The sequence below is a fragment of the Helianthus annuus genome, chromosome 2, assembly GCF_002127325.2.
Source record: "Helianthus annuus cultivar XRQ/B chromosome 2, HanXRQr2.0-SUNRISE, whole genome shotgun sequence".
Lineage (NCBI taxonomy): Eukaryota > Viridiplantae > Streptophyta > Magnoliopsida > Asterales > Asteraceae > Helianthus > Helianthus annuus.
In genome coordinates this window covers 162,324,333-162,335,750 of record NC_035434.2, presented here as the reverse complement: position 1 = coordinate 162,335,750, position 11,418 = coordinate 162,324,333, and the positions used below count along the sequence as shown (strand labels likewise).

The 11,418-nt window shown below is 32.7% G+C and overlaps 1 protein-coding gene and 1 long non-coding RNA gene across 3 annotated transcripts; one reads left to right on the top strand and one right to left on the bottom strand.

The window, feature by feature from the left end:
• Positions 1–622: 622 nt before the first annotated feature.
• Positions 623–3,091, top strand: LOC110926427. Of its 2 annotated transcripts, XR_004883740.1 has the most exons (5): positions 623–891; positions 999–1,052; positions 1,283–1,382; positions 2,537–2,585; positions 2,713–3,091. It is a non-coding gene; the product is annotated as an uncharacterized LOC110926427 (long non-coding RNA). The 2 variants fall into 2 exon arrangements; XR_002585227.2 differs by having other exon boundaries at positions 2,537–3,091.
• Positions 3,092–4,896: 1,805 nt separating this feature from the next.
• LOC118488102 (ricin B-like lectin R40G3) lies at positions 4,897–7,582 on the bottom strand. The gene is made up of 4 exons (XM_035985233.1): positions 7,327–7,582; positions 7,129–7,251; positions 5,891–6,119; positions 4,897–5,197 (listed from the first exon to the last, which is right to left on the bottom strand). Coding segments are annotated over exons 1-4 (570 nt in total). The 5' UTR covers positions 7,543–7,582; the 3' UTR covers positions 4,897–5,195.
• Positions 7,583–11,418: the final 3,836 nt, after the last annotated feature.

Sequence of the window (11,418 nt, the reverse complement as noted above, 5' to 3'; positions counted from 1 at the left end):
CCCCGCTCCCCTCCCCAAGAAGTTCCCCGCTCACCCTTACATATATGTGAAAGAAAGATAGATGTGAAATCACTGATTTCCCCCTTAATTTTATCAAATTAAAGATGAAAATTGCAACAACTTCAAACGTAGTAAAATTTATTTATAGGCCCATAAATTCAAACATAGTAAAATTATGTGTTTTATACGTGTACTGGTTTTAACTTTCTATGTAGTATATATTTTCTCCCTAAGCAACAACTTATTCTATTGAATGCCAGATTCACCCGTTATCTGTAGGCACGTAACTTCAAAAGTAGTATAGTTTATGACTTTATGTCTATTTTAAGTTGTGCTAATCGTACAAGTATCTGCGTTAGCCATTCGATCAGTTCCGTATCACTAACCTTCCCATAAAAAGCACCATCCTTATCCGGTAATTAAATAAGAATATGTTCATTATATGATTGTTTAAATGTTGATACTTGTAAATAGTAATTACGTATCTTATCTTACTATATAATAAAGTAAACTAGGTTGAGGACACGTGTTAATTGTTAAGGGACTCCTGAATGATGTTTCCCGCCTAATGCCCCTTAACCCGTATTAATGGGACGCGTAGATTCCTTGGGTGAAATAACCCGACCCAGGAGATTGGTTTAATCAAATAATGATGTTTTTCATTATTCACGTTTTCCCCTAAACAGACCCTAATGGTGACGACATCGTGCGTATGATTCTAGCTGCCGATCTTCATCTTCCTCTGATCTACCTTTTCATTTACTCCTGTCATTAACACATAACATCTTCTTTGCTTTGTATTAATTATCTCCACTTGATTTCATGTTACTAATTGTTGTGTATGTTTGTTAGGGTTTTTCCAATCCTATTCTCTATTTTGCCCAAATCAAGGTTAGTATACTTTCATAATTTATATTTCATGGTTGTTTTAGTACGTATAATCCACTCCAACAGAGGTTTTTCTATTCCTTTGTTCATGATAATCTTTGTTTTTGCAGATAAGGGTTCTTTTATTTTCGATCAACGTTTATTATATAATGCATCCATCAAAGGTTTTTCTGATCCCCTGTTCAATTACTTCTATTTTCATTGTGATTTCCTTTGTTCACTCACTGTGTAAACCTTTTGATTTTGTGCACTAATATCTCATATAAATAGTTTATTATCTGAAATACTGAAATACTCTGTATATTTGCATCAATATGAATGTTCACAATTCATTGATTTAGGTTTTCATAAAATAAAATAAAATAAAAACCTAATATGTTTGTTTTTGTTTGAGTAGCAAATATGTTATTTTTTGGTTTCAAGTTCTCGGTTTCGCTTTAATAAGGCCGAATAACCGACCCGGAAAACCCAAGCTCGAACCGAAATGCTTGCAGGTCAGTTGCTCTTCGGTTTCTGATCTAGATACTAAATTACTAATTCTTTTCGGTTTGGTTCATGTGTTTGGACCGAGGAAAACTGAACACTTGAAGACCGGCCCGAACTTATAGTTTACGATAAAGAAAGATATTTGTTCATTGAAACAAATAAACTTGGTATTGAATATTTTTGTAGTTATGAACAATCTGTTTATAATCTAATTTATAATGCAAGAACTTCATTTTTCAAGTATGTGTCTAATTAAATTGTTTCGCAACTTTTTTGCCCAACTTTTATATAGATCAGTGTCATGTGCTTCACTATGCGGTGTATGCCGTTTATTTAAGATGCCTATAAAAAACTTATTCACCTACTTTAACATAATGAATTTTAATGACTTAATGTTTATAAATGAAGCTAAAAATGATACGAGTTGCATAAACTTCTACTCATGGATGTGTCAACTAAAATGGATGCCATTTTTTTCTATTGCAATAACAAGCTCATTCAAATAAGCATTATAAGATACAACTTATGTATTATATAACACAGCAAAGACATGTACATTACCTGCATGAATAATATATTGCTGATTTTTTAATTTGGTTTAGTGTAAAAATGTTAAGATTGGGTGTTTTAATGATAATTTAAAGAAACTTTATGTTGAATTAAAGCATATATTAATTTTTTAAACGATGCTTACATTTATTGACAAGCCATTAATAGTAAGTGATTGATTTTCACCTTATGTAATTGTGATATGTGGTTGCTTTTTGCATAAAATCCAAACTGTAAATATATGATTATGAGTATATTGAAATGGATCCTGGTGTGTAAGCTCACCTAGGGTTGTTAAATTTGACCTTCACCACTATTAGAAAAGTTTTATTATTAATTGCCTAATAAACCATATTCATTTTTGTATATTGTATATAATTAAGAAATTATTGCCATCATGAAATTTGTTTTTTGTTTTTTGTTTTTTTTGTTTTTTTTTGTTTTTGCGGATTACATCTCAAATATAATTCAATAGGAAATCCATTCTAAATGAATTTGAGTCTTTTATTGACATAATGCTAAAATATTTTCTTTTTCTTCTTGATATTTTGTCTCGTATAATGCCATGTTTTTATTGCTTATTTTCTTTCTTTTGATTTGTCCTAACTTGCAGATAAGATTCACGGGAAAATAAGTGAAGGTGACTTTGCTTTATCAACTAGGTAAACATAACTAAGGTGGCAACCGTTGAGTGATAAATGCCATTCACTTTCTTCTTGTGCAATCTAGATATAGTTTTATCAGAGCTGTGAAACCATATCTCTTTAAGATGCACTTCTCAACACCCAGGTGATTCATGCACCAACAACACTGTTGCATCTGCTGCAAGCTAACAGGAGAAGGCTCTACGCGAAGCCTAGACCAAAACCCAAAACAGCACTAGAAATGTTGCTGTTGCAAAGATCTGGAAGCTTTTAGGTGAGCAGTTGCTACTCAAAGACACCCTGAATGATTCTGTTGTCTACAAAAAAGATCAAAGATATCATGGTAAGGTGAGAGGAATCAGTGATTTGTTAAGGCAACTTACTAACAGTTGAAAAACAATTATACTTATATTAGAAGTAAGATGTCAGTTAATGTTTTCTACATGTCAGACTGAGACTGTATTACGTTAATATGTTATTTTATTTAATTATAATCTAAAGCTATATAGTATTTTTATTGGTTACATCGTGTGTAACACGGGCCATAACCTAGTAATTCGTATATTCTAAAATGCGTGGACGAATAGATAGTATAATAATTGTATGTTTTATACGTGTACTATTTTTATGTAGCACTTTTGTTTTTCTTGTAAAATTTGTTTAACTATTCAAGGAACTAAAATTGTTATAATCTTGTGGGGGGTTTTCTTTTTTTATTTTTATATATTAAGTGCCATAAACCATGATTATCATTTAATGCTTGTTTTTTAGTTGACTTAAATATAAAAGTTATCATGAAACTTTCATAACTATCTCATGTTGTAGTTTTTTTTTTACAATAAAGGTTACATTAATGTTGATACTCCTACCTCTAAATTATACCGATAAATCTATACTATATAATAAAAAAACCAGTTTTGTGACGCTTGTCATCATATTAGGCCATGTATCTTATGAATAATTATTATTTAGTTTAATTAATATCTTCTAATTAATTATAGATAAATCTCCTATTAAATATTATTTAGTTTAATCTCTTATAGAAAAAAATCACAATTATTTATTAACGAAACATATTTTTTTTTTAATAAATTATCTAACCATAAATTTTAAAATTTGTTTGATGAAAAGGGAACACACTCAAGTATCTTATTTATTTATGGGGATTTTAATTATTGTATATTAGTTTATTTTAAGAAATTTATACATAGTTAGGTTCGATATTTGTTTTGTCATAGATTAAATTAATATATAACTTGATTGTTCGTACTTAGGTCCTTAATTTGTTTGTCATATTATTATAACTAAATATATAACTTGATTGTTATTACTAACCACCTATAGTGTTCGTTTATTTTTGAAAAAATAGAGATTAAATTCAAAAATTTGATAAATCACATGGATCATCCATATACTTTACTCGACACATTATTTTCATAATTTATTACTATCTAACTTTAAATATATATAAAACAAAATGTTGCAATACGTCGCTAAAATCAAGCAAAAAATCTAATAATTATGTAAATATTTTTTGGATTCAAATTATTTTCGGTAATGTGCGAATTATAATTGTAACTTTTTATTTCTCATTAAATATAATGTAATACGTAAATACAATAATAAGTATTATATAATATAATATATTTATTTTTGTATCATTTTCAAAGATTACATTATAGTAGTAACATACATCATCTTTATATTAACTCATTTATGTCAATTTGGTATATAAACGTCTCTATCTTTGGTTTGCATTTACAAGAAATATTTATTATATAGTTCAGATTGTTCAACCCGTGTAACACACAGGGAACTAACATAGAACTAATTATATTTCATGTTAGGATTTGAACCTTGATCTTTTTTCCGAAAGATAAAAGCCTCTACCACCTAGCTAAAGCGGTAATGGCATCTCAAATTGTAGTTGAACTTGGAAAAACAAATGATAATCAAGTTTCATATATTAGACTATGGGGTGTGGAGGGGTTTGGGTTGGGGGCATTGCTCGGCATGTGGCGAGGGTGGGATCCACAAGCTAATACTCAAAAATTAGGGGTGTGGTGGGGCGTTGCTTTGCTGGGCGTAGCCAACCATGTGGAATTTTTTTAAAAAACTACAAAGAAAATTAAAAAAAACCTACAATAAACCAACCAACCACAGCCCGCCATGTCACCCCCGCACCAGGAAGAATCTTCACGCCAAGCGAGCAACGCTAACCAAAACACCAACCTAGGGTGGAGCACCCGACGTTAACGGGCCAAAACGCCCACACCCACTGGTCTTAAAACTGGAGTGGTCTTTGTTTTAGACAAAAGATGTATGTGACTTTAGTGAAATACTACTATCATGTTGCAATATGTCAAGAATGTAGAAAACTAAAATCACTTTTAAGTACACAAATATTATTCTCATACACACATCTACATATAAACATACAAACAAACATGATAAACATCAATAGTATCTCCAGCAAGTACTAGCCATAGCGTCGAGCCATGTAACGGGCCGACTATCATACTATTTATAATACATCGTCGCAACGTTTCAAAACATCATTCGAACATACATACGAGCATCACTCCGTGGCCATAAACAAAACACCCGACCGCAACAACACATAATACATCCTGCAGGCAAAACATAATTAAAATATCATAAACCATTGATTCTTGCAATTGCTATGTTAAAAAATGTTCAAATCACTTGGAATCGAAATCCAATTATGCTTATCGAAGAAGTTAACATGTAATTGGGCTGATCAAATAGCTCACGACTCGCTTAAAAATAGCTAAAATAAAGTTCACTTGAAATCAGCTCGTACAATTTTGGAACTGTGATGGCTCATATAAATTTCGAGCCGAGTTTGAGTCAAGGTGAGTTCACTCAAATCAAGTAATATCATTTTAGAAGCTCAACCTTTATAGAAAGCACTGGCGAAGTATAGTGGGTGCCCGGGGGTGCACCCACCCACCCCAATGTTTCGATTAGAAGTGTATAAGTTTCGGTTATTCGTCCAAAAAAATTAAAATTATATAGGATCGCCTCCCCCCCCCCAATTATTTTTCCTAAATTGTAAATCCTAAATATTTATAAACTTTAATGGGTAGTTTAGTAAATATACACTTTGTTTTATTTGGAACTATTATTATTTGACCCGACTTGAATCGAATAGCCAACCCGACCCGACCCGAAACATAACGATAGGAAAAAAATTTTTGGGTCCCATCACTTTACGGCCCCTCGAAACTTTTGGTCAAGCTCCGCCACTGAGAAAGAAAAAAAAAATCATCCTTTTTTTTCGTTCGAGTAAGGAAACTTACAGAAAGGCGCAGTGGTCCACCGCTGGTTATCACCCTTGGTCCATCCCCAGAGATAAATTTCGGTGCCATCACGAACACCACCATGTTCTTTATCACCATTCCAGGCATCTACATTGAGCTTAATGTTATTAACCACCCTTACTGCATGAAAACCATCACCCAAATCCTTGCTTTGGGTCCAAAGAACTGACTCATCAACCTTATCTGGATTGTATTCCACTAGCTCAACCTGCATATACATTTATACCGTAAGCGGAACTTCTGACACGATACGAACTTAACATGAAATTCATGGATTGGGTTAATCTTAACAGGTTCAAGTTAGGATTGGATTGAACCTAGGGATATGTTTAGTTAAAGAGATTGTGCTCGGGTTGACTTGACGGGTTTGAGAGTTGACACATTAATTTAACATGTTTTTTTTTTTGAGTGAATTTCAAGTTTTGTCCTTTATCTTTTTGCCACTTTGCAAGTTTTTCCTTTATGTTTAAATTTGACGAGTTTTGTCCTTTAAGTTTAAAAATCAAGCACGTTTTGTCCTTTATGCTTGATTTTTAAGGACAAAACGTGCTTGATTTTTTAAACATAAAGGACAAAACGTGTTTGATTTTTAAACATAAAGGGTAAAACGTGCTTGATTTTTAAACATAAAGGACAAAACTCATCAAATTTAAACATAAAGGACAAAACTTGCAAAGTGGCCTAAAGATAAAGGACAAAACTTGAAATTCACTCTTTTTTTTTTTTTAAATATGTTTTGTAACATATCTTAAACATTTGGGGATTTTGTGCGAAAATCTTAAACATAATAGATATTTAACCATAGAGTTTTATAGTTTAAACGTAATTATTATATATATATATTTGTTGTTGTATCTTTGTGAATTTAGAATATTAAAAAGAAAAACAATCGGTTTAAAAGTGTGATGTTCGTGTCAACTGCGAAAACTCACGATCACGTTCATGTCAACATCTTTTCATTTAAAAAAAAAGATAAATGAGAAATAAATATCAAGCATACTTATTTTATATAGATTTGTGTCAATATTTCTAATTTAAAATTTTAGAACGTTAATATACAAAAAGATATGACATAACTTTATTCAAGTTAACCAGTCGTGTTGGTGTCAGTCCGCAAAAATTCCTATTACATTGGGTTCATGTCAATTCGACCCGCAAACCCGACCCATTTATCACCCCTCGAGTTCATTTCCAAATACAATCGAACAAAATCATACCGGCTTCCCGGAACCAGCAGAGTGTTTGATTGCCTGTCCAGTAGCTTTATTCACCAAAGCAAAAGAGGGAAAACCCTCTTCATCCTTCACTGTGTTGCTGTACTTCTCTTCTTTTATCCAATGCTGTCCAAAATCATGTCAACCCATTTACAACTGATCGAAAACTTATCGCGCTAAATTCAAACATTTAGTGCATACCTGATGGTGATCAGAAGGGTTGGTGGGTGCAAGAACCACTTTACCATTTCGGATAGTGAGTGAGTAATCATTTTTGGCCTTGCAGTAAAACCTGACAGTGGGTTTGTTGTCAGTGTAGTTAGGGGTGTGGTGGGAGTCATGGTGGACCGTGACCGTGGCTTGCGGTTGGGATGGTTGATGGTGGTGGGATGGTGCATTGTGGTTGTGGCGATCCATTTTTGTGAAAGTTGGTTAGTAGTGTGTTGGAAGTTGGAAGTTGGAAATAGTTAGTTATATAGAGTTAGGGGATAAGGGGGTAGTTAGAAGATCTTGATTTTGGCCGGTGGAAAAGATGTTCCTATGATTAAATGCTTTTTGGATAGAAATGGCCACGTGTGAAGAATAAATATTTATTGTCTTAAATGTATATATTCTTGGGAAAATTACCAAAATATTTCCCAAAATATCAGTTGATCAAAAATACTTTTCAAAAATGTCAAACTCCTGCGTCGGTGGAGAGGCGCATCAGCGTGGGATGCGTCCGGCAAGCAAAACCCAATAAAAAATGGACACATGGCCATGGGATGCGTCCTTGGAGCAAGACATGACGCACGGGATGCGTCCGGCAAGTTTCTGAAGCAACCGGCGAGTTTTCTGACGGGTTATAGGTTTCCGATGAGTTTTCCGACGGGTTGCAGGTTTCCGATGAGTAGATATATAGTTGGTTTATGTGTAAACTTGACCCTTTGACTTCAACTTGGACTGATGCAAGCTTCTTTATTGCTACCTTTGAATTCAACTCAAAATTCGCTGGAAAACTCGTCGGAAACCTGCAACTCGTCAGACGCTTCAGAAACTCGCCGGAAAACTCGTCGGACGCTTCAGAAACTCGTTAGACGCATCCCATGGCCACGTGTCCATTTTTTATTGGGTTTTGCTCCACGGACGCATCCCGCGTTTGCCGGACGCATCCCACGCTGATGCGCCTTTCCACCGACGTAGGAGGTTGACATTTTTGAAAGTGTTTTGGTCAACTGATATTTTGGTAATTTTCCCTATATTCTTTCTCAAGTCAGAGTCTTGCTGGAAGCAGTCTCTCTATTTCTATGTATACATCTTAGCCTCCTCAGACTCTACCTTAGCTTTGCTATTGTTGTGATTTACTGAGTATGAAAGAAAAATTGAAGAATTGTATATGTTCATCCAAAATGTAGTATGTTTATAAGGGTGGATTGGACACACCGTGATGGGTTCATGTGATTAGACTGTTGTAACTATGGTGATCACGTCATGATGGGGTTTTCCGTGTTCACTATCACAGCTAGATCGGAGAAAATTTGGAGAAGAATTATGACTTATGAGGATTTTTTTTGGTAAGCGCCGAGTGATGGTGTGAAACACCTCCGCAACCGACTTAATCACTAGAACTCCTGAATGGTGAAAATGAGTTGAAATAGCTTGATTGGTTGGAGCTAAATGTTCATGTGATAATTTTGGGGAGTGCCCTGTCCACCCCCTGTCAGTGACGGATCTTGAAAGTTCGTATAGGGGCAACATTTCACAGAAAAGTGGTAACGAAATAAAAAAAAAGTCAAAATTTTCTAAATTTTACACTACCGTCGGAGCGTTAAGGGGTAGCGGAGGCTACCCCTTATTACATAGTAGGTCCGCCCCTTGCCCCATTTAATGGTGATGATGATATAAATAAATTATTGCAAAAACAAAACTAATTAACTTAAATCATTTAAGTTTTAGATAAATGATTTATATGTATTAAAATTTGTACTTCTTACATACAAATGCCTCTTATGTACATCAAAAACTATTTTCATATATTTTTTTAAGTTTTTATCGTTTATCTATACATGTGTAGGTTATGTTACATATTTAGCTACTTAAAATCATTTATCAACAATTAATCATGTGATTCCTACAAATATCTAAAAGAACCTTAAGAACAAAGATAGTCATTTTACATATTTGTTTTAGTGTGGCAGTTGGGGAGTGCATAATAATTGATAAAGTGGGGCAGTCTCATCTCAAATATCCCAATCAAACCACATGCCCCCTCCACGTTTATATAACAAATTCAATTCTACAACCACTTCTCTTAATACTTAAACTAGGTTATAACCCCGTGTATTACACGGGTTGAATAAATGAATTTTATATACCAAATAATAAAACATTATCTTTTTAAAAGCCTCCTTTATTGCACGGGTTGAAGAAATGTAATTTTATATATTGAATAATAAAATAAGTTATATCTATAAGAACCATATGTATTGTACGGGTTGAATAAATGTAATATTATATACCAAATAATAATAAAAAATTATATCTTTAAAACCATTGTATTACACGGGTTGAATAAATGTAACATTGTTTACCAAATAATAAAAAAAAATTATATTTTTAAAAACCCCGTGTATTACATGGGCTGAATAAATATGATTTTATATACCAAATAATAAAAAAGTATATTTAAAAAAGCTAACGGATTTTTTTTATATTTAAAGTAGGATAAGACTGAATATTAATCTGAACTAACGGATTTTTTTTTATATTTAAAGTAGGATAAGATTGAATATCAGTCTTTATTTATTTAGTTAATATAAGATTGAAAAATCATATGATTGAATAGATGGGAGGTTGTATTATGATAAATCGGTTAATCGTACTGAATGATAAAGATAATAGTGATTGTTGAACAAATTAATTAATCGAATTTAACAGAAACATTTGTGATGTTAGGCGGATTTTTTTTAATTATTTGAAAGTTAATATCAACTTTGGAATTCATATAAATTCTTATTAGATTTGATTAAATATTATTGATAATAATAATTTGAGTAAAGTTCTTTTTGAGTCCATGTGGTTTGTGCATTTTAACCATTTGAATCCAAAAACCAAACTTGTCTTGATTTGAGTCCCTGTGATTTCTAATTTTAACCATTTGAATCCAAAAACGTAAACAACATTCAAATTAGAAACATTTGGTTTTTGGATTCAAATGGTTAAAATTAGAGACCACAGGGACTCAAATGGTTAAAATTAGAGAGCACAGGGACTCAAATCAAGACAAATTTGATTTTTGGATTCAAACGGTTAAAATACATAAACCACAGGGACTCAAAAAGGACTTTACTCTAAAAATTTGTATTAGATTAGATTTTAGATTTGATTAAATATTATTATTAATAATAATTTGTACTAATTTAGATTAAAAATTATTATTTTTAATATTATTAATAATTTTAATCAATTAAATGAGAGAATGACAAGTGTCCCAAAACAGAATTCTTTTATTATATAGTATAGATTTACGAACGCCGTGTGGCATCCTTGTACCCACGAGGACTAGCTTTTATTTCTCGCATTTGATTAAAGTTTACTAGTTTGTTTAATCTTTAGGGTGTAAGGAGTGGTTAAACACTTTGGAGTGGTAAATCAAAAAATCGACTAATTAGAGCGTGCCATGTCAATCAGTCAAAAATGTTTAAACTTTGCTGAAAAGTGTTGGCAATGGTTTAAACATTTGGTGAAATGGTAAACTTTTTAAATAAAAAAAAGAAAAAAAATGTGATTGGTTGAGATTGGAATGGACCCCACCGCACACCCCCCCTCTCTCTTTCCTTTCTCCTTTCCCGCATCGGTAAAGCATCACCGAATCCGGTGAAAATTTGATCGGTAAACACTTTGGCATTGGTTTGCCACTTGTAAACAATTCGGGGAAGTGGGTTTGCCGCTCCCCACTCCCTATCCCCTTAACTATGATGAGGAGACTGACACAATACTTGAAAAAAATGGTGTTTTAGCACATACTACGCCCCAAATACTCTAAATTATAAACATGAATGACTAGGGATGATAATATGGCGAATATTGGTAATCATAGTTCCATACCTAATTACCATGACCCATGCTAGGTGAATACCCGTCGGGCATCGTGCATGTCCAGCTATACCTATTAATCTATTAGTTTGTTGAAAAGGGGATTTAGAATTTAAGCACATTTATTTTTCTTCCCACTTATTTTTAATATAACTTTACGTTTTTAACAATTACACAATATATATATATATATATATATAGGGGAAGGTTCAAATGAAA

Bases quoted from the DNA above. Each gene is read 5' to 3' on its own strand.
- LOC118488102 (XM_035985233.1), bottom strand. From the start codon at position 7,542: ATGGATCGCCACAACCACAATGCACCATCCCACCACCATCAACCATCC. The intron at 7,252-7,326 runs GTATGCACTAAA...GATTTTGGACAG, and splicing joins ACCCTTCTGATCACCATCAG to CATTGGATAAAAGAAGAGAA. The intron at 6,120-7,128 runs GTATGATTTTGT...ATGTATATGCAG, and splicing joins CTGCTGGTTCCGGGAAGCCG to GTTGAGCTAGTGGAATACAA.